The 23,520-nt window shown below is 40.3% G+C and overlaps 1 protein-coding gene across 2 annotated transcripts in view; it reads left to right on the plus strand.

Annotated features, from left to right (window-relative positions):
- Positions 1–22,560, plus strand: part of TNKS2 (tankyrase 2) — a 40,696-nt gene extending 18,136 nt beyond the window's left edge. Inside the window, exons 14-27 of one of the 2 annotated variants that reach the window (XM_048504903.1) lie at positions 489–634; positions 1,637–1,802; positions 1,931–2,150; positions 3,380–3,489; positions 10,175–10,363; positions 11,652–11,901; positions 12,305–12,387; positions 13,783–13,903; positions 14,521–14,618; positions 14,993–15,067; positions 16,820–16,925; positions 17,563–17,749; positions 19,983–20,139; positions 20,398–22,560. In XM_048504903.1, coding sequence (XP_048360860.1) covers positions 489–634; positions 1,637–1,802; positions 1,931–2,150; positions 3,380–3,489; positions 10,175–10,363; positions 11,652–11,901; positions 12,305–12,387; positions 13,783–13,903; positions 14,521–14,618; positions 14,993–15,067; positions 16,820–16,925; positions 17,563–17,749; positions 19,983–20,139; positions 20,398–20,460 — 1,971 coding nt within the window. In that variant the 3' untranslated portion in view covers positions 20,461–22,560. The remainder of the gene's footprint in view (positions 1–488; positions 635–1,636; positions 1,803–1,930; positions 2,151–3,379; positions 3,490–10,174; positions 10,364–11,651; positions 11,902–12,304; positions 12,388–13,782; positions 13,904–14,520; positions 14,619–14,992; positions 15,068–16,819; positions 16,926–17,562; positions 17,750–19,982; positions 20,140–20,397) is intronic. The other variant, XM_048504904.1, reaches the window with a different exon arrangement.
- The last annotated feature ends 960 nt before the right edge of the window (positions 22,561–23,520 follow it).

Genomic DNA, 23,520 nt, shown 5'->3' on the forward strand with positions numbered 1-23,520 from the left:
GGACTGCCCAAACAACACTAAGATATTTACAGAAACTATCTGAAAATTATGTGTGGTATACCATTAGCACAAGGAGTTGTCTGTTCTTTGATACTTTGCCTTTTGAGAAATATTGAGGGAAAAATTATTTTGAGATTTGAAGAGAGAGTCACCTTGATAAAGACGTATTTTAAAAAGAGAAGCAGCTGGAAATGGTAGTGGCCTTTAATGGTTACACACCAGCTGCTAAAAGTAAAATACTAAATTTAGGGATAAACCAAGACACTTTGGCATCTAAAACGGCACATCCCTTCCCACCTAATAAAAATGCCTACTCTAGTAGTACCCAGAATTGGCAACGGAAGGAGCCAGTTCTGTCGAGAATCCATCTGCAAAGTAAACTGAGAGTCTGAAGGAAACTGTTGTAGTTATTCATCTGTTTACGCAGAAGGGCATGTGGTTTCTTTTTCTTTGGATACAATAATATCTCTCTTAACTATGTTCTGCAGAAGTTATGTACAATTCAGACTGTGAATTGCCGGGACATTGAAGGGCGTCAGTCCACCCCACTTCACTTTGCAGCAGGATATAATAGAGTGTCTGTGGTTGAATATCTTCTGCAGCATGGTGCTGATGTTCATGCAAAAGACAAAGGGTAAATATGCCATTATGTGATTTTTAGGATTTGTAGGTGTCTTGATCTGTGGAGGACTTGAATTTTACTGGCTGATATATTCCTAGACACCTGAGATTGATAGTTGAGTCAGCATAGTTGGCGTGACTAAGGTCACATATGCTGATGATTTCAAGTTGGCAATGAAGATTACCAGAAAAATGTTGGGGGGCAAAGGGGAAGGCTCCTTAATTGGTGAAAATTTGAGTGCAGTTCCCCCCTTTAAAGCATTCTTCAGCTAGCATGTGTGTTCATGTATGCATTAGCTTTGGTCAGTCTCAAAGAGAATTTAAGTGCCATCTTTCTCCCTGAGATGAGATCACTCCATCCTCTCCCTGACTCTCCATCTTTCTTCCTGACTCTCCTCCATCCTCTCCCTGAGATCACTCCATCATCTCCCTCTCCCTATATAGTTGCAGTTAGCATTGTTGGATCTTCCAGCTGATATCAGCACCAGAAACTACATTATGGAACTTTTAATGTCTGCATTATTTTTGCACCAAGTTTCAAAAAGTCCACAGTTCTTGAACATTAAGAACCTGAGGGCTCCCATTTTTTTTCAAAAAAAATTCAGTAGACCCCTAAGCTGTCCTCACGTGCCAGACAGCCTCTTTTCAAAGTGTATTATTTCAATCTGTCTTGCATCCTCAAACCAATACAGAGAACCCCTTATCAGCAACACTTTAAAAGCAGCTTAAAGAAAAATACTTGCTATTGCCTGTCCTAGGTCTACAAAGCTAGGGCAGGTTTGATAGGGTCACAAATCATAAGGCTCTTAATCAGTCTCACTGCTGGATTGGAAGGGGCTCTGCAGCGCTGACCTCAGAGGCCTGCTGAGCAGGAGTAGAAAGGACCTCCTTAGAAGTTCAGTTAGATTTTGTGTCTGATTGCAATTCCAGTATTTTCTGAAATGTATTGGACACGTGTGCCAGAAAAAGATTTTGTGCTAGCAGTTTGACACAAATGTTTCTGCAATCTTTCCAGAGGCCTTGTCCCTTTGCATAATGCCTGTTCTTACGGGCACTATGAGGTGGCTGAACTACTTGTTAAACATGGTGCAGTTGTGAATGTAGCAGATCTGTGGAAATTCACTCCTTTGCATGAAGCTGCTGCAAAAGGGAAATACGAGATTTGTAAACTTTTGCTACAGGTATGTTGCATGTGAAGCTGAAAACTAGTGTATTTCAACCCAATCTGTGTTTACGCCTTAGAGGTTTTTTAAAATGTATTTCTTTTTTCTTCTTCTCCTTCTTTTGATTGTTTTCAAATGAACAATAGCATGGGGCTGACCCCACAAAGAAAAACAGAGATGGGAATACTGCCTTGGACCTTGTCAAAGATGGCGACACAGATATTCAAGATCTCCTTCGAGGAGACGCAGCTTTGCTGGATGCTGCAAAGAAGGGTTGTTTGGCTCGGGTGAAGAAATTGTGTTCCCCTGATAATGTAAATTGTCGAGATACACAAGGGCGACATTCAACTCCTCTACACTTAGCAGGTTGGCGTTTTCATGTGCCGTAATAGTGAGCTTATGTAGTTACAAATTTCTTAGAAAAATTCAGATTTTTGTTGTTTAAGATATCTTTGACTCAAACTGTTACTGCTTCTGGTTAATATTGTGGACTCGGATGCACTTGTTATTCTGGATGTTGTGGTGGGTTTTCCAGGCTGGTTTTAGTTCCTAACATTTTGCCCGCATCTGTGGCTGGCATCTTCAAAGGCAAGTCACGATAAGACCCATTTCTGTCTTGTGCCACAGAGAGAAACACATCTTACAGTGACATGACTCAGAAGATGCCAACTGCAGATGCAAGCGAAATGTTAAGAACTGAAACCACCAGACCATAACCACCCAGGCCAGAAAAATCAAACCAGCCTGTTGATTCCAGCCATAAAAGCCTTCAACTATTCATTGTGTAGGAATTAGAAAAGTAATCATTTTGAAAGAATCTAATATTGGACTGTTACTTGCATATGTGCCTTACATATTGTCGGCCTATGTGAAACTATTACCCTGTGAGACTTTTGGGGCAAATATTCCAGAACTATTTACTCTGACGGATGGTGGCTTTTAAGGTCCTGGAAGACTCCTTTCGGAGATCATACACAGCACTGTTTTTGTGAAATCTTTTCTGCTGACAATGCATGCAAAACGTTAGTTTCTGATTGAATTATGGCCCCTTGTTCCCTGGACAGTTCTGTCTGGCTAACCAACCACTTTGGTCATCTTTAGAAGCACTGATTTTGGATCCCCATTATCATCTAAAGCTAGATGGGTGGGAACCCAGGAAATGGTCTTCTTGGTCATAGCATCAAAACTTTGGAAGCCCATCCCCGTGGAAATGTATCTGTCTTCCTCAATTGTCTTTCTTCAGCTTGGTGAAAATTATTGTGCTTGGTTTAGCATTTCCTTGTTAATTCTTATTGGTCCTCCTCCTTGTGTGTTTCTATTTTCTTAAATTGTTTTAAATCTTTTGTAAATAGTTTTCTATATCTTAAATGTTGTTTCAGTGTTTTGATTGTCCTTTTGGGGACCCTAAATTTTATCGAAAAGCAACATGCAAATGTTGTAAATAAACAAACTATGGTAATCTATAGTTTTTTTAAAAAATGGGTGAAAGAGAGAATTCTTTGTTTTTAAGAAGGCTGGAAAAAAACTGGATGGTGGCTTTTGTTCTTGGTAATTCTTTTTTTAGCTGATTTTTATTTTTGTCCTGTTTTCCTAAGCTGGCTACAACAATTTAGAAGTTGCAGAATACCTGCTACAACATGGAGCTGATGTTAATGCACAGGACAAAGGGGGCCTAATTCCACTCCACAATGCAGCATCCTATGGGGTAAGTAGCTTAAAATCTTTGTGAACTATGGAAACTCTCAAAGTATGTAGAGTTATATGTATGCCTTCAGTGATTTTAATAGCCCTCGGTTGCATTTCAAAGTTTTATTTCTTGCATGCAGATGGATTTAGCTGTCAAAATTAGAATGTTCATTATGTAAGAACAGAAGACTTATTTCAGTTGAGCCATTCAAATGGTGTTGAGATAACTTAGGCCGTTTCTGCACGGCCCCAAAACGACGGCCTGGGGGCGGTAAAAACGCCGCCCCCAGGCCGCCGTTACACGAAGCTGGCGCTGCTGCAGCGCCAGCAAGCGCCAACTGACTGCGCTCCCAGAGGCTGGCGTCAGGGGCGCCCTAAACAACAACCCTTTAAAGGGTTGTTCAGTTGCAAGCGTCGATTTCCGGCCAGGCCTTGTGTAGTGCTTGAACCGCGCCGCCGAGGCAGCGCGCCTTCTCCCTTCTCCGCCCACTCGCGATGTCTCCGTGGAGTGCGGCCTGCTGGCTGTGGGAGGCCCGCCCACACTGTCCTCCAGACCTCCAGGGAGGTGGGAGGGCAGCGTGGGCGGGGCCTCCACGGCCAGCAACGAAACGTGGCTACATCGTGAGTGCGGAGAAAGAAGAAGAGGCAGCTCCGTCTTCTTGAACGCGCCTCTCTCCTAGCGGGGACCTTTGCTTGGCCTGCTCGCTTGCGCTTAGCGCTTAGATCTTGGCGAAGCGGGCTTGCGCCCCCACACCGGCAGAACTCTTGGCAGCGTGGGGGCGCATGGCGGCCGTGCGGAAACGGCCTTAGAAAGTGTATTTTTTGGACCTCTTTTATCTGTTGTGACACATTTGTGATCCTTGGGCTGTGTTCCCTGCCCAAGTTTTGCTCGGGAGGGAACAGCAATATGACTTAGCTCAGGATCTTGTTCATGCTGTAAAATTAACCCTACTAGGAAGATGGTTTGTCTTCAAAGATGAGAGATCTCATATTGAATACATACGTCATTCATTTTCTTTCTTTTTTTTAATGTGGGAGGAATAGTTTGAGGGGCTCTTGACCCCATCTCAACCCAGGGACAGGCTTCTGCAATGATTACTGCAAAAATTTTTTAGAAATTTCTTCTGTTGTTTCCAGTGTTTTATCACGATTTAGATGTTTGATTCCTGGGAACTCCAGCTTTTAAAAGGATTTTCATCAGTGAATTAATACAGTTGCATCTGTCTTCACACATAACCAGGTTACAGGAATAGCTCGCCCCTCAAGCTTGCTCCTTCTAAGCTGTCAGTGGAGTAGAATATTGTGTAACAAAGGAATTATTTCTTGAGATCCACATTGTGGGTTGAAAATGGATTAACTTTTGGCAGTGCCATGTATGCAAGAAGAGGGTGTGCACACTTGAATGCTTACCTGTGTGTACAGCTTTGTGGTAGATGTCAGCTTTCAAGGAGTTGTATCTAATTCTTCAGTGGCATTCTCATTATTAAAGAACTGTTTTTTAGTCTCATTGCAATTAACTCTGGTTGTGTAATATCTGATTCAGTCAGTTGAAATATTAAGAAATGCTACTTGAAGAACAAGTACTCTTGGTTGTATGTTGACTCTGTGAACTAATCCACACAAAACTTGACTGGATTTTTTTCCCCTGCTCTAATCACCATCATGCTAAGCCACTGCCGAGACCATGCTGTTCTTGAAAAGTTGGCAAAGGACCCTGGCATTATAAGCTTTGTATTCTGATGAAATACATACAAAGGGTTACCTAGAGAGGGAGCTACGTTCTGACATGAAGCAAATGAGACCAAGGTTGACAACTCAAGATTCAACTGAACTTTGAACTCACTCGGTGGCCTTAGAGCAAGATGCTATTTCAGTGTCAATCAGTGTTGGGTTAAGTCATGTGGGCAAGCCAGTGTGGGCCTTATTTACAAGAAGGTTGTAAGAGTAATTTAATAGATCAGGGGTCTGCAACCTGCGGCTCTCCAGATGTTCATGGACTACAATTCCCATCAGCCCATGGGAACTGTAGTCCATGAACATCTGGAGGAGCCTTGGGTTGATAAATTATGACCCCCTCTAGGCACCACTACCAAATCGATTTATAGGGATTACTCAGGCAAAAAAGAGATAATTATTATTTAAGAAGATGAGAGGAGAATCTCATGTTCAGCAGCTAAAGTGGGCAACCTGAGCTGGGTTTCCCTAGCTTATGCCCACTAAGGTAAATGGAACATATGCTCAAGTTCATATAGATTACACCCCGATTTGAATGGGCTCGACTAGCTTGATCTTGTCGGATCTCAGAAACTAAGCAGGGTAGGTCTTGGGTAGTGCTTGGATAGGACATCACCAAGGACTATCTGGGTCTCTATGCAGAGGAAGGCAATCGTACACCACTTTTGTTAGCATATTGCCTAGAAAACTGAACTGGATTGCCATAAAGGAATTACGGTTGCAAGCAATTGATAGCGGTTTTTTGCACACTACGTGGAAAGGAATTCAAGTTCCACAAGGTGGGTGTAGATGAAGGAAAGACATTTAAACCGAGGAACTCACTCTGCTTTCTATTTCCGTTTTTTCCTTTCAAAAGCACCATCAAGCAAAGCAGAACCACCGCTCCCTGCATGCCCGTATGCCCAAAACCAATGCCGACTTATGCAGTTCCTTCAAGTTCAAAATCAGTTTATGTGAGCGGGTTGCTGTTCGAAAATTGTGTTTCTCCTTTGAGCTAGAGGACATCTTGTGGGTGGTTCCCATCATCTCATTGGGGAGGCAGAAAATGAACATTTTTCCCCTTCCTGTGGGGCAGGACCGCCCCCTTTGCTCCAAGCCTCCAAGGGGAGTAGTATGCTTTGGATTACCTGCTCCACCCTGGGTATTCTCTCTGCCTCTTCTGCACATTTATTTCTCTTTTGACTCCTTTCCTTCTCTCCTTATTCTAATTCCTCCAGCCTAACCCTTACCAGGATTGCTGGCTCCTCTTTTCTGCCCTTTACCACTTCCTCTCCTCAGAGCTGTCCACGTGAACCCTTCCCCCCCCCCCCCCGAGCCTCTTAAGATGTAGCGAGTCTCCGACTCTAAAGACCTCTCTGAGGACCAGGGGAACTACCCCCTAGAAGCTGGGGCTGCTAGAAGACTGGGCATGCTGACAAAGGCTGTCCCCACGGCGAAGAATGCAGCTCCAGCCAAATTGCTGCTTAAGGCTCAAAAACGCATGAAAACAAAGCCACTCCAGAAGACAGCCACTGTTGACCCTCCCAGCAGGACCCGCAATTGGGTAATGTACCTGCCTCCAGTTCCCCCCCTCCCCCCAGATTTCTATTCGATCCTTCTCTGCTTTGCAGGCAAAGAGTGCCACACTCAAGGTTCTAGCCTACCTGCAGGCCCACAGGTTTCTGGTGAACCAAGACTAGAGCATCTGGGTAGTATCATCAACCCCTCAATCAGCAGGTTTTTCATCCCTTCCAAGAAGACCATCAAGATCAGAGAGTTTGTCCTCCAGACCATCGGCTGCAGATCAGCCTCCCTCATGTCCCCATCATCTCTCCTGGGCCTTCTAAACACCACTTTGGATGTCTCCAATGGGGGAGGTTTCACACCAGAGCCTTACAGATGACATCTGCCAAAAGCACCACCTCACTATCAGTCTTCCCAGATAGATCAAGTGCAGCCTGTTATGGTTGACCAGATCCTCCAACCTACGACAGAGAAAGGCCTACTGGATCCCCCAGCAGGTGCAGGTCTTCACAGACACCAGCCTACAGGCCTATGGTCACTGGAAAACCATCCAGCCCAGGGCCTTATGGTCTCTTAAGGAGTCCTCTACCGATCAGTCACCTGGAACTGAGAGCAGTCTTCCTTGCCTTCTCCACCTTCCAACCCCACCTGAAGGGAAAGCATGTCCTGATCCAGATGGACAATATCGCCACCAAGGCATACCTTAACCACCGGGGGGGGGGGGGGCGTGCTCCTCTGCCCTTCAGCAGAAAGCATCAAAGATCTTAAGGATAGCGGAACGGACCCTCCTCTCTCTACATGCAGAGCACCTTCAGGGGACAGCCAACTCCCAGGCAGATTGGCTGAGCCGCCAACAGATCTCGGAGGGACAGTGGAGCCTGAAGTTAAAGCTGTATGCCTGGATAACCCATCGCCTGGGCATCTTGGAGGTGGACCTCTTTGCTACCCAGAACAACACCAAGACCTCAATGTTCTTCTCCAGATACTTCCACAAGGAAGCAGAGACCACGGACGCCCTGACCACTACATGGGTAGAGGTGCTTCTCTATTTATTTCCACCACTCCAGATCCTTTCCAAGTTCCTTAGGAAGGTGTCCCTTTCACATGCAGAGGTCAAAGTGGTGACCCCCAACTGGCCACAAAGATCCTGTTCTCAACACTACAATGATTATTTATTCTGCCACCCCTGGAACGCCCCACACGCTGGGACATGCTGCACCAGAGGCCCATCTTCCATCCAGATCCCGCCAAATGGAAGCTAACCACCTGGAAATTGAGAGGCAATCTCTCCTAGCAACTGGCCTTTCCGCCATCGTCACCCACACCATGCTGTCCTCCAGGATACAGTCAACTAACCGTATTTATGAAATCACTTAGAAGGCCTTTGTCTGCTGGGCTAAATGATAAAAGGTCGACCCCGTAAACCCGGGGGTGGCCTCCCTTCTAAACTTCCTCTGGGACGGCCTGGACTCCAGCCTCTGCTCCTCCACCCTAAGGCATCAGATCATGGCCCTATCAACTGTCCTACCCCAGGTGGGTTAGTGGCAAACCAACAGGCACCCATATATCACTAGGTTCCTTAAAGGGAAGCCATTGAGAAGCCTCAGGTTCACTGCTTCTCTACCTGGAGCCTTAACACGGGCCTCAACGCCCGTGAAGCTGCCCTTCAAGCCCATCGCTCACATCCCCATCAGCAAGCTCCACCTAAAGATCGTGTTCCCGTAGGCTATCTCTAGCTGCACAATCAGCTGTTGCCTCAAGTCTTGCGTCGTAGAGGTGTACAGGGCTTTGAAGCTGGAACCCCCCGCTCCCTGCACCCATATGTCAAATAATGAAGTTTATTCCATGTTCCATTCCCTAAGTTCAAAGAAATCAGAGTTTCACGTGAGGGTTGCTGGTTTAGAAAAATTGGTCAGCTTTCTATACTGCACCTTCTTCAAATGGGGACCCAGAGCTATACAACAACATAATTAGACGTTATGTAGCAGCTTTGATCAAGATTTTAGATTTCTTGTTGGTTCAGCAACACTATTCGTGTTGCATTGTTTTTGGAATGTCCCATCCTGTTGGCTTACTCTCCGTAATCCATCTTGCATCCCAGTGAGAAAGGCAGACTATAAATAACATAAATAAATGTTGATGTTGGTTGTTACTCTCTGGGGAATATTGAATGCCTCTCTAATGCCTTGACCAACCTTCATTAATGATTATTGAGCCTGTTGATTTCTAACACTAGTAAAAATAACTTAGCATTACAGTCTGCTTTTGGTTCCTCCAAGAAGAATGCTAGAGTTTGTTGAAATCTCACTTCCCTCTAACCCAGTGGTACTCAACCTGTGGGTTGCAGCCCAATAAACTTCAGTGAGAATTCAGAGACCAAATGACCCTTTCTGTATAGGGGTTGCTTCCCTAAGATACCATCAGAAAACACATCATTTTCCGATGGGTCTTGAGGCAACCCGAGACACAAATAAAATTTTATAGGTTAGGGGTCTACCACAACATGAGGAATTACCTGTATTAGAAGGAATTCGTGGCAATTTATAGGAAGGTTGAGAACCACTGCTCTAACCCCTCTGAAAAGAATTGCATCAACCTTGGATTCACAGGTAGCATTGGAAAGTATGGCATTCATTTGTCTTTTTTAAAACGTTCCTTAGTTCTTTGCCTTTGGTGCAGTTTCCATAGTTGCTTATCCTGAACATTTGAGAGTGAAGTGACAGCTGTCTTTTTATGGTGCATATGGGGATGGGATGTGTCTGGAGCATATAAATCCCACCCTGAACTGAGTCAGACCATTGGTCTGTCAGGGTTCACATTGTCTGCTCGTGCTGGACTCAGCTGTCCAGGTCTTCCATGTCACTTGCTTTCTCGATCCTTTTAACCAGAGAACCTTTAAACTGTGGACTAAACCTGGGAGCTTCTGAATGGAAAGCAGATGCTGTGCCACTGGGCTACAGCCCTTTTTCAACTATTCTTTATCCCATAAGGATAGAAGGATAGAAAAGCAGTGCTGAAGAGGAAAACGAAACCTACACGTAAGAAGATGTAGTAAGAACAGCTATTCAGATAGACCAGGGGTCTGCAACCTATGGCTCTCCAAATGTTAATGGACTACAATTCCCATCAGGCCATGCTGGCAGGGACTGATGGGATTTGTATTCCGTGAACATCTGGAGAGCCGCAGGCACTCTGAACCCTAAAGCTGGTATTGAAATTACAATTACCTAGGAGGCCGGATCATGCGGGTTTGAAGATCTATTATTTGCATCCAGGCCAGTCCCAATGGTCAGTTTTGGTGAGAGGCATATACAGCGAAGGAAAAAACCGTCTTATTGTCCTGCACTGCCTTCTTTGTGTCAATAGAATGTGTTTTTGCAATATTCACTTCCTTAGAAAATCAAAAGGAAGATAGAGGGGTATTGTCTTCTGAGGGTTACACTACATAAATGTATTTTATTTTGCAGCATGTAGATGTAGCAGCTTTGCTTATAAAGTATAATGCGTGTGTAAATGCTATGGACAAATGGGCTTTCACATCTTTGCATGAAGCAGCCCAGAAAGGAAGGACACAGCTTTGTGCCTTATTATTGGCACATGGAGCTGATCCTACTCTGAAAAACCAGGAAGGACAAACGCCATTAGACCTAGTCACCGTAAGTTATGGGATTTTTTTAGAAGTTTATACTAAGCTTTAGTTGCTGGTTGCTGACTCAAGACATCAGATTTTACAGTTTAAAAGCTTTGTGTTAACTCTGGTGGGTTACCATCTGAAACCAAATTAGCCATTCCTCAGATATTATTGAAGAATGACAAGGAATTTAGTCTGCTTACCACTTTTGGAAGTACATTTTTCAGAGAAGAGAAAAATAACCAACTGCAGTGGAATGTGAGTTCATTTATAATATATTGCTTAGTATTTGGGTTGCTGAAGTGACATCTCTAATTAATCTTTTTGATGGAGCTTTTGACTCACAAAGTTGCATGCAACATACCCAGCTATGTTTGGCAAGCCATTAAGAGCTTGATAAACCTCTTGTGCTATCTGTGTCTGACCACAAAAGCAGATGTGGTTAGACAGCTGTCAGACCAAAATACGTGCTTAGTGGACTACATTTGATTTGGCAAGGTTGCAAGTTAATGCAGTACTAATTTGAACCAATTTCTTAACATTAGGGATTAAATCATGTGTGGTATAGATTTTTTATAGCTGTATGAGATACAACATATTTTTGAGTAGAACTATAATTTCCCAACACTTTGTACTAAAATTGTTCTGTGTTAAATTGAAGCAATGAGACTCTTCAAATATTACTTTGGCAGGAGTTTTTATAGACAGCAGCCAGTTTAATCAGATGCATTTGATTTCCCCACTCCACCCCATTGAATAAATTGGCATAACTGCTCCTCTGGAATGTTTACTGGATTAAATTAAATTGCCTGTTAAGTAAATAGGCTAGGTGTACCTCTATGAATTTTTTATTAATTGTGTTGTTTGACAGCATCATTGTATGCCCCAGAATCCTGTGCATGATGACTATCAGACTATTATACAATCTTCCAGCATGCTCAAAAAAAGTGTGTGTGATTGTACTCTCAATAGGACTTGCTTAAAGATTTATAGCAGTCTGCAGATTTTAACCTGGATCTTTCCCGTCATCAGCCAAACCCAGGCCACAGCGCTGCACTTTTCATTGCCTCTTTCATTGGAGTGATTATGCACAGGGGATCTCTGAATCTGGGCAGAGATACTATATTGGAAAACATTTTTATAAAATATTTTTATTTTATCTTCAAATTTTTTAAAAAAATTTAACCAGTATAAGCCTGTTAAAAGACATTGTTAGCATTACTCTGTATTCATATATGGAAAATGCTTAACTTGTTTCTGTCCTGTTTCATATTGTGAATACTTAATTATCTACTAATTCTTTTCATTCTCAGGCAGATGATGTTAGCGCATTGTTGACAGCCGCCATGCCTCTTTCTGCCTTGCCATCTTGTTACAAACCTCAGGTTATAAATGTATCTCAGAACACGGGACCTTCAGCCGATTCACTTTCCTCTGTTCCATCCAGCCCTTCTAATCTATCAGCTGCCAGTAGCCTTGACAACTTGTCTGGTAGCTTTTCTGAACTCTCAGTTGTTAGTACAAATGGTGCCGAGGGAGCTACTAGCTTAGAGACCAAGGAAGGTGAGTTTTGCTCCTGATTAGCTTGTTTTTTTAAAATGGGGGTATGATTCTTTAAGAACTTTGGAGACTTCAAGCATTTATCAGTACTCAATGCGGCAACATCAAGTGATGTTGAATAAAATGGAATATCTCAGAAACAGATATCTCTCTGACAGTGTTTCAGATACAATAGTGATTGTTGAATAATGATTCATTGAATGATATACTTCACATGTGATCAGTTCCTAGTTAGAAATTAAAAATGGTCATTTCAGTATCTAATCACTTCATGCTTCAAATCTAATATTTTTCTGGTCAATTTGATTGTCATTGCATGTTTAGCGTACAGTCAGATAATAGCAATGGAATAAGGCGGAAATGTTGTTTCAGTTCATATGCTGCTAACAAGTGCTTTCCTTATCAGTTTCAGGTGTAGATTTTAGCGTAAATCAGTTTGTGAGAAATCTTGGACTTGATCATTTGATCGATGTGTTCGAAAGAGAGCAAGTAAGTAAAAGCTGTGTTGATGTGGAAACGTCTAAGCAAACAAATTACATATTTTCAGGAGCAACAAAAGTCAAATGAAAAATACGTATCTCAGGCTGGGGAGAAGAACTATATTTAGGATATTTGTGAAGTGGGTTATGATTTTTGAGATTCTGTCCTTACTGAACTACAAACTAACTAGTTCGTAGGTATTATGATGATTTAGAAATACCCTCTGAACAATGACTGACTTTATTTGCAAACTCCCTTGTAGTCCAACACTGATCTATTAATATTGCAGAAAAGGACAATTCATACTAGGAAGGACAATTGGTTAAATCTTACAACTCCATTCAGCTAATGGAGAAAAAAAATGGCATTGTTCAAGAAGCAGTTTCCTAAAGGGGATAGTGTTGAAGTAATTTGTTGCACTTTGCTGATTAATTTATTTCTACTTCGTTGTTTGTAATATTTGTAATCTCTTTTTTGCATTGTTTATGGTATGCCACAACTTATACACAATTTTATTGCATTGTTACTTAAATGCTGCTGTCCACCTTGAGTCTCAGCCTGATAAAGGCTCTGGTGTTGGTGAAACAGAGTTGTAGGGTACAACCTAGTGATGTTTTTATTGAGAAAATTATAATGTTCTGGTGCTTCTGAAGAATTTTCCTCTCTGCAGATAATCTTGAGGTTAAGAAGTGAGTGGGTATTCAGGGTACCAGCCCCAGTTGAAGCTTAGAGTTCTCCCTGGAGAAAAGCGGCACACTCTGATATACCATAGATTCAAGGAGAAACAGAAGTCTTAACATTTGGTTATAGACACTTTAGGACTTCTGTGTCTCCTCTAGTATACCTTAGAAACTCTGTGGTATACCATAGCATACACAGTAGAAGAAACTATAAAGACACTAAAGGCCAAAGGCAGGATTTGAAATAGGATGAGACTGTCATCAGCAGGTGTTCCCCTGTAGGCATTCAGCATAGATGTTTCTACTTAACATTGAGAAAAGAATGAATTTTTATTTCTGTTTAAAAGTTGGATAAAAGAATTTGATAACAGCAAGGCATACCAGTGCAAATATTTAAGTTCATGGGGCTAGTATGACAAACAGAACACATGCATGCAGAAGTCTGCAAACTATGTAAAGTAGGAAGAAAAAGGCAGGGTTAGGTAAGTGGTATGACGTGGGAACTTTTCCATTAAAATTCAGATTTTGGTGAGAGGAAGTGATGTCACAGGAATGAGGCGCTGACCTTTAATCAGGATGTGACCTTCCATCCCTGTTAAGCTCCCACCCCACGAAATTTCCCAAGCCAGAGTTGGCAGTCCTAGGTAGTTTCTTTCACTTTTGAATATGTACAGCAGTCTGGCTTTTATACATTACATTTCATATATATTGTTATTCTGCTTAGATAACGTTGGATGTGCTGGTTGAAATGGGGCACAAAGAATTAAAGGAAATTGGAATCAATGCTTATGGGCATAGACACAAAATAATTAAAGGAGTTGAAAGATTAATCTCAGGACAGCAAGGTAAGTTGAAATAGTTGATACAAGTTTATAACCATATTTTTAACATTGATGTAGTTGAAAGCATCCGTTTACTGCATAGATACTGAAGCACATGTAGTTTCTTTCTTCATCCTCAATCAAGAAGAGACAAGTATGAGGTAGCTGTATTGATGCCCTTTTGTTCTTCATTGCTTTATGTGCTATTAATTGTTTCCTTGAAATATTGTTAACATTGATTTAAATCCTGATTTTAAACTCCTCTGCAGTGCAGTTTTGTAAGTCTGACATGTTTTTACTCTGAACCTCAGTATAATGGATGCATCTTTTGAAAAAGTGATCAGGCAATCACCCTTGGAAGGAACCTGTTCGAGATTATTCATTTGTTATTTTTCTTCCTGTGTGCCATTTGAAGAACACTATGCTTTGTATACATTGTTACAACCTTATTTTCACCTTCTGATTTTTAGTTGTATTTTGATTCTTTATGCATTTCTGAACTATGGAAACTCAGAAGCAAGATTCTTGGATGTCATGCATTTCGCTTTTACTGCTGTGCTGGTTTTTTAAAAATAATTATTTTTTGAAAATTGGACTGCTTAAATGTTAACTGATGTTCTTATTTTATATTTCACTCTTAGGTCTTAATCCCTACCTGACTTTGAATACTTCTGGTAGTGGAACTATCCTCATTGACCTTTCTCCTGATGATAAAGAGTTTCAATCAGTGGAAGAAGAGGTATATATTTGATTTATACGTTTAAAAAATTAGTTCTAGCAGATTTTTTGCCTCTCTGCGTGTGAAGTGTTGTCAAGTCACTTCTGACTAAGGCCACCACTATGAATCAGTGTTCTCCAAAATGTCCAAATGTTAATAGCTGGGCAATCCAATCCAATCCAGTCCAATCCACCGCAGATCTACCCACCCTTTGGATTGGGCTGTAAGTGTTTATGTAGCTGGGCAGCTGCTTGTGCTTTCAATTCAGATTATTCTGATAGGGGAAAAAATCCATTGAGGTGGTATGGATCTGTTGCCGCTAAACTGCATTTGGAGTGCTAAATCCATTACATTGCTTAATGTTTTGATTTGAAATTGTGTTTCCTAATTTTCAGATGCAGAGCACTGTTCGAGAGCACAGAGATGGAGGGCACGCTGGTGGCGTTTTCAACAGATACAACATTTTAAAGGTAACATTGAGATTTCTCACCCAGAATTCATTGTTTGTGCATTGCAAGCACAGCAGTTGACTTGTAATGTTCATGTTGCACTGGAGCGACATATTCTGAGCCCAAGAACCAGAACTCTATAACAAGTTCAGATCTGCACAATTCATATTTTACTAGCTTCATATTTGGACTGTCAGAGAGTTTGGAACGCTCTGGGAGGAAAAACTGTTTCGGGCCTAAAGAGGAGCTGAGTAGACCACAGAATTGGCATTCTTTCTTCCTCTCCCAGCTGCCTTATTTTAATTTTACTTCAGTCTTTTGTAGATATTACTTGCGGTTGATTGGTTCATTAATGTCTGCCTTCACATGTTAGTTTAGTTGTAGCTGTTATAAAATCAAAAACAATTATTCAGAAGAGAAAGAAACTACTGCATGCATGTTGTCAGATGCATACATGATTCTGATGGTGGTAACAAAAGGCAGTTAAATGCAGGAAGTACAATGTGTATATCAGATCAGGTGTATATCAGATCAGCACAGTGACCATGTAAAGTCTTATCAGAATTGCTAATTTACAGCCACATGTAATGCAAGAGGAACAAATTCCTCATTTATTATGCCTGTTAAGTGACTTTTTCATACAGTGTAGCCAATAGAGTGTTTGCAGAGTGGGTATAATATGTATTCTCTGCCTAGCTCCTGATACTGAGCTATGGCATTCTGTTCTAACAGGAGTGTCTGTGCTGACTTAAGGGCAGACCCATGAAGAGTATAGTACAATAATCTAGTTCCAAGATCCATATAGCCATGTCGGCCAGGTTAAGGTAGAGAGTCATCTTTCAGGCAAAATGCAACTGCAAAAAAAGCATGTTTCTCCAGCAGTAATGCTGGGTCCATTGTACCACCTAGGCTTTTAACTGTCAGCAAGGATTCCCCCATCAGATGTGGGGACACAGTGTCCTGCAAGATCTCAGCTTTCCCAACCAGCATTCCCACCATCTTACAAAGGTTCAGTTTCAACTTAGTCATTCTTAGCCATTTAACCACTACAGTTGGGCAATAGCTCAGGACTTTTACTATATCACCATTTGATTTTCATAAAGAAATGCAAAGGGTGTCATCAGCCTGTTGATGACAGCCAACTCTAAAACCACAAATGATTTCTTATGAGAGCTTTGCGTAGAGATTCAGTAGCATGGGGAATAGGACTGTACCTTTTGGATCTCCACAAAACAAATCTCACACTGATGACAGCTGGTCTCCAGGACGAACCCTCTTGAGTCTAATCCACAAGGAGCTATTTAAACTGATTTCAAGCATGTGCATACTTCTATATGCATCTTTCAGTCCTACTTCGGGGTACCACTTCATTAACTTCTGTTTCTTCTCTTGAGTAAGTATTGCAGTTTTAATAAAGTTGGATAGAAAATTTTGCAGTATGAGTCCCTGTCCAAGGAGTGAGAACAAATGCAGTTTTGGTCAGCTTAGCAGTAGATAGTAGATCATATAGTGCAGTGGTTCTCAACCTTCCTAATCCCGCGACCCTTTAATACAGTTCCTCATGTTGTGGTGACCCCCAACCCTAACATTTAATCTATTTTACAGATGTAGAACACTGATGCAAAGAGTCTTAGGCAACCCCTGTGAAAGGGTCGTTTGACCCCCAAAGGTGTCACGACCCACAGGTTGAGAACCACTGATATATATAATTGGCATGGATGCTGTCAGACAGCACAATAAAATTATTAATTTTTCAATGGGTTTTTGTTCTAGATACAAAAAGTTTGCAACAAAAAACTCTGGGAACGATACACTCACAGGAGGAAAGAAGTTTCTGAAGAGAATCATAATCATGCTAATGAAAGGATGTTATTTCACGGTAAGTACTTTATATTTGTGTCCAGATGGCTTGGACTTTGAGTTTTACCCAGTCTGCCTCCTATATGTGGAGCGGGAGAAGTCTGTTGTAGAGTACAGATTCACACAGCTTGGTCACTCAATACCCACATCAATCTAAAATTTCATTATATATAATTGGAAACCGAGTTGTAGCCTGCTACATGTCAGTCAGTCCTAGATCTACTTTGTCTCAAAGCAGATATTTGTGGTATGAATAGATGGGGTAATTCCCACCTCTCCCTTCTCCAGTCCCACTCCACAATTTAGTCCAGGGTATTGCTTAGCTGCTAGTCCTCTTGGTGGTAGGCCATATCCACATAGCTGTGTTCTAGTAGCATTTTCTCCTGATGTTTCACCTGCATCTGTAGCTGGCATTTTCAGAGGATTCCGGCCATGAAAGCCTTCGACAATACATATCCACATAATGCAGACCTGAGGCATGCTTCACCCATGTCCTAATGTGGCAGTATCGTTAGGCATGGTTAGGCCTCAGTACCAAAACTTAGCAAGTATAATAACACTTAATCATAATAATGTAAATGTAGTAAGTGTGTGTGGTATAGTACTCAATATTAAGAATGCCTAAAACAGAATTTTGTATTTTATTGTGCTTACAGGCTCCCCGTTTGTGAATGCGATCATTCATAAAGGTTTTGATGAAAGACATGCCTACATAGGTGGAATGTTTGGAGCTGGAATTTATTTTGCTGAGAATTCTTCCAAAAGCAATCAGTATGTGTATGGTATTGGTGGTGGCACAGGTTGCCCAATTCACAAAGACAGGTCTTGTTATATCTGTCATAGGTAAGTTCCAGTACTTGCATGAATTGTACTGAAGCTGGTAGAAGCTGTTTGGCAAACTTAAAAATTCAAGGCATCTGTCAGTCTTTATTCACTATCATTGCATTAGTTTTTGCTGTATATCAAATAATCACCTGTGTATCAAATAATACTGAAATGTAAACACTAGTAAACATCATTTCAGTGTAGCAAACATAGTCCATAGCAATGAAAAACAATTGGGTTTCTTTCCTTTTTACTTCTAATGCGTAGCCAACCCAGCTATCCGTGTGGAAAACACCCATGTTTTCTGTTCATTTCTATGTTTGCCAAATGATCTACACTTTGCTGTTGAATCCAAAATAATTGGATCTGTGCTGTCTAATAACAGCCACAGTTTTGTAAGTCATACTTTTCCAGATTATCATTGGAGAATTGTGTTTGTTTTCTGAGTCGAGTAAGAGTACCTCTAGGTTCGAAAGCGAATGATTGCATAAGGTTAAAGCTAAATAGAGGTTTTCTTGAAAAAGAACCACCAAGATGATACCCTTGAAAACTTCAAGATTTTCCTGAACTGATCTTTTATCTGAGGTTCACCTGGGAGGGTTGCTGGTAAAGCCTGATCTTAACCCTTAATTCTTTTTCTACTCCTGGCATTAACTTCCCTAGCCTCGGTTTGAAAGCTTTATTAGTATAAGTGAAAAATGTTTAGACTGAGGTAAATCTTCAGTTTGTGGACAGCACAATAAAATGTATCCCCTTTTTAGAGTATAACTGTCATAGTTTAAGGAAACAAAATGTTTCTATGTTGTGTTGTCTGTAAATTTTTTAGATAAACTGCCAAATCACTTTATCCGAATCAAATCCATTTTGGCAGATGATGGCAAAGATGATCCTAATTGCTCCTCGCTATGTTGTGTGCAAAGGAAGCAGTTCCCCTTAGCCAGCACGTTTTAACTGCATTTATTTCATTTATAATCCCATCTTTCCTACTCAGTCTCAAGGCAGATTACAAAATTCAAAAAGTAATCAGGCAGCAAAGATTTCCAGCAGGATCCAGATAGTTTTTTGTTGGTGTTATTTTGTTGCTGTTTAAGGCATGATGATGCCATAATGCAAGAAATGAATTGCAGAAGCTGAACATATCTTAACTTTCGAATATATTGTTGTCTTTCTTTACTATATACAGCTATTTTGAATTATCTGTGGGTGCTAAAAAGAGGCATGTGAAGTATGCTTGAGGAGAAATTTGTTTTATTGCTTGAATTGAAAAATGCTAGTAAGCACTTTGGGGTAGTTTTCACTGAAGCCGTATGATCTTTTTCCTAGTGTCTTTATGTACTTGAAATGCTTGTGTTTTCATCATACAGTTATGTATCTTCCAATATGTCTTCCAATACAACTAGTAACAGAGAACAGTAACAATAGTGATTTAATTAATATTAAAATCAGAACATAATTGGCAGAAAAACATTTAATAAAACCAGCAGCAGGTTCTGGTGGGTTTTCCGGGCTGTGTGGCCGTGGCCCGGAAAACCCACCAGAACCAGTTGAATCTGGCCATGAAAGCCTTCGACAATACATTAAACCAGCAGCAGATCCTACAACATCATCACACCTACATTGTATAGTACTGGAGAGAGATCTGCATTTCTTGTTGTGTTGTAGATATTTTTGCTAAATTTGAGATTTGTAATATATTTGGTCATTGGCCGTAAATAAAGTATTTTATTCTATTCTACATAATTTTACATACTTAGAATTTTGGGATAATCTTTCCAAGCAGTTGGCCAAATTTCTTACAATACTAACCAAATACTAAAATCCACTAAAAATCAGTAAAACAACCAATATAATAATTTATTAGCAGTAGTCATAAACATTGTCAGACATTTGAACATTTCATTTTTACAGCCTGTCCAGATGTACTTGGTAAGTCGTGCTACTCAACAACCAAACTACTACATTTTGAACTAATTCAGAAGTCACCACATAAAGAGCAGTGCACAGTAGTTGAACAGGATGGGCTCAGAGCATGACCAAATTGAATGTAGGTCAGTCAGAATCCTGTGTATATTTTATAGTGAATCTTAGCAAAAAGCTGCATGTTATATTTCAGTTAAATTTTGTATTGACATAAAAAACTGAAGGAAATGTTAGATTTTTCGTAAGGCTTTCTTGTATATTTAAAATGGTCAGCTTTTTTTAAAAAAATTACTTTCTCATGTTCTAAGTTAAGATCTTTTTTTAAATATAGGCAGTTGCTGTTTTGCCGTGTTACATTGGGCAAGTCTTTTCTGCAGTTCAGTGCAATGAAAATGGCTCATTCTCCTCCAGGACACCATTCAGTTACTGGTCGGCCTAGTGTAAATGGACTAGCGTTAGCAGAATATGTCATTTACAGAGGAGAGCAGGTAGGATATTTTTGGTTTTGTTTTCAAAAATCAATTTTCTTTAAATTAGCAATCTTGTTCATGGATCTCTTGGAGTTTTACATCTTGTATCTCCATGAGGGAGCAAAATTTTCCAGACTTAAGAGAGTTTTTCACCTGCTCAAAATTAGTGTCTTAGCTATTTTTCCTTGCTTTTAAAGTAATTATTGTTCATCCAGTGTAACAACTCTGTAATATGTACTTGAAAATTGACTATAACTAATATAACCTATCTTCCAGGCCTATCCCGAATATTTGATTACTTACCAGATTGTGAAACCTGAAGTCATCACAGAAGCTTGAAACCTCAAGTGTTTTGCAAAGAGATCAAACTAAAGAGAGTACTGAATTGCTGAAAAATTGTATCCCAATCCATGGACATTGTGGTAGAAAATGTGAATAAAATCTAACATTTTGACTTGGTAAAGCTTTAATAAATGTATAGTAAATTTTCTACAATTTCAGAGATGTCGTTTTTCAGCACTTTAACAGATCTCATTCCAGGTGATACTGGTTTTGTCTGTACTAAATTATATAACAACTAATAACTTGAATTATGTTTTCTATATGCTATTACAGTGAAGTCTAACAAACTGTATTGCTATACAGGAACTCATTTTACTAATACTGTGTTCTTTAAAACTCTACATTTACACAGAGTCATTTGTAAAACTGTAAATAAGAGCTTTTCTACTAGCTTGGTATTTATTTACATTGTTTTGTAATACATGTGTGTTAGAATTGCAGCATATGCAAATCCTCTTTTTGTCATTGCATTAATCCATCTGCATTTCACCACATACAGTAGTTTGAAGGACCTTGTAAGATTCCAGGTCTTGTCAGTCGAGATAGAGATGTGCCCAACATTCAGAGAGAACAAAGAGATTCTGATAGATTGTCCACAGAATAGAACACATTCCAAAGTACTTGGGTAGGACATTTCAGTTCCTGAACAAATCCACCAGAAGTTAAAAATTTCAGTTGGCTTTAGAAGTGAGAAGGGAGCTATCCACAATGCAGCTAAATTTTGGGAGCATATTCCATTCGGAGGCAATACATTTTGTAGCATACTTTATCCTCCTTTATTTGAGTAAGGTTGAACACAGATTACGAGATCAACATTTTCACACACCCCTCTCTGAGCAAAGTCTGTTGGAACTGCACCTTTCCATTCTTAAGTAACTATGCCTGATCAGCCAACTTTCTGTGAGCACTATTCAGCTTACCATAAGCTTTGGCTGTGCATTCCACATAATAGTCATTGAAGGCACAAGGCAGTACAGGAAGTTACTGCTACACTGACAGCACAATCCTATGCGAAGTTACTCCAATCTGAATTATAGGGTTGAATTGTGAGATATTGATGTATTCTTCACCCTCTCTCCTACTATCTGCATTCCTTATTCATTGAGTTCCATGTAGAACTACCGTGTTTCCCCCAAAATAAGACAGGGTCTTATATTATTTTTTGCTCCAAAAATTAGCAAAATTTTGCTGTGTTTTGCTTATTTTCAGGGGATGTCTTATTTTTTGCACACACACACACCCCACGTGACCAGATCAGCTGCGCCAGGTGATCTAATTTGGGCTTATTTTTGGACTAGGGATTATATTTCAAGCATCCTCCAAAAATCCCGAAAAATCATGCTAGGGCTTATTTTCAGGGTAGGTCTTATTTTGGGGAAAACAGGATACCTAATCATTTCAAAGACTTTTATGTAAATATAATCAATTCATGCATAATTTCATTCTAATTTTAAATTATACTTTAATTGGCTTCTTCAGCATATAGGACTTTGACCCCATCATATAATTTAATTGTAAATCATTATCACATTATAGTTTAAAGAAAGACTGCCGAGACTGCTTGAACATTCTTGCTCATATTGTGCATTTTAAGTAAGAGCACATGAAGTCAGTGCATGAATTATTCCAAAATCATGTGGAAAACATAATTAGCCCACTGTATGATGTGATTGCTGCTGCAAGCAGTGCAGACAATATAAAAGGAGTCTTAATTTGTGTGGTACTTTTTTGCAGCATGTTTTCCACTCTTTAGCTTTACCAAATGATGTTCATGCAAAATCTACTATGGTTTTAAGCGTTGAGATATTAGTTTCATTGCTGAGTATTTCATTCTTTTGGATGTTTATTTAATATGGTGTAAGTTAGTGTGGCATGGTAACATTTTAAATGGTGCCACAAGGTTGGTTAGAAAGTTTTTAATTTTGCATGACACGTCATCTTTTTTGAAGGTTGGAAATATAATGGTTTTGAGATTATGTTGGCATGAGGTGAAATTCTGGCCTCCTGTGCAATTAGTGTTCTGCTCATCTTGAAGTGTCTTCTATGTATTGTACCACATTCCATACCATTCAACCCTAAATAAACTTCATTCACATACTTTTGATAGTATGGACTTATGATTGAAAAGCAGTATAAGTATACTGGGCGAGATTATGAGAAATAGTATTTCAAATTATGCAATTATAATTGAATGCAATGTATTTATTTCTAGCTATGCCAATAGTTGATGGTGAGGCCTGTATATCTGAAATGTGGGCTCACTTCTGATGCCTCAGAACTTCATGTACAGTCAGAAGAGGAAATTTCTTCAGTATTCCCCAAAACATTATTTGGAACAGTGTATGAAAATGAACTGCCTGCTGTCATTTCCACTGAGAAACATTTGTTTTGAGGAAACATTTTTTTTCCACAAGGAACTTGGCATACACACCATATCCAACGTTTACCTCATCTAGTGTATGTGCTTAATTGTGTGGTTGTTTTTTCGGTTACACCAGGGGGCACCAGATACTCGTATGTTAATGTCTGAGTGAGTCTTTGATTAGTTCATTTTACCTTTGATAAAGACATTGTCTATGCCCGTGGTGGTGAACCTATGGCACTCCAGATGTTCATGGACTACAATTCCCATCATCCCCTGCCAGCATGGCCCTCCATGAACATCTGGAGTGCCATAGGTTCGCCACCAGATATGGTACTTTTAAAATAACTTTTAAAAGCATGCACTCAAACTTTACACTCGTAGCAATTCATACATAATGAAAGAGATTATAAAAGAACACTCAGGTTGTTGCAAGAAGGTTGGAGGTTTTTAAAAGCTTGTTGATGAAGAACCAGATGGAATACATTCTGCAGATTAGAACATACACAGACAAGTCTAAACAATACCTGTATGTCTATACAGCAGTCCAAAAAGCTGTGGGAGACAAGAAAGCTTTTTAAAATTACAAGCCCAATTTGGGGGGGGGGGGGGGGTTGTGACACAAATGCTGGTGGAAAATGTAAGGATTACAACAATTTGAGGAGCAAATTATTGCAGCTATACAAACAAATGCT

This window comes from Sphaerodactylus townsendi, linkage group LG08, assembly GCF_021028975.2.
Source record: "Sphaerodactylus townsendi isolate TG3544 linkage group LG08, MPM_Stown_v2.3, whole genome shotgun sequence".
In the NCBI taxonomy this organism is placed as follows: Eukaryota; Metazoa; Chordata; class Lepidosauria; order Squamata; family Sphaerodactylidae; genus Sphaerodactylus; species Sphaerodactylus townsendi.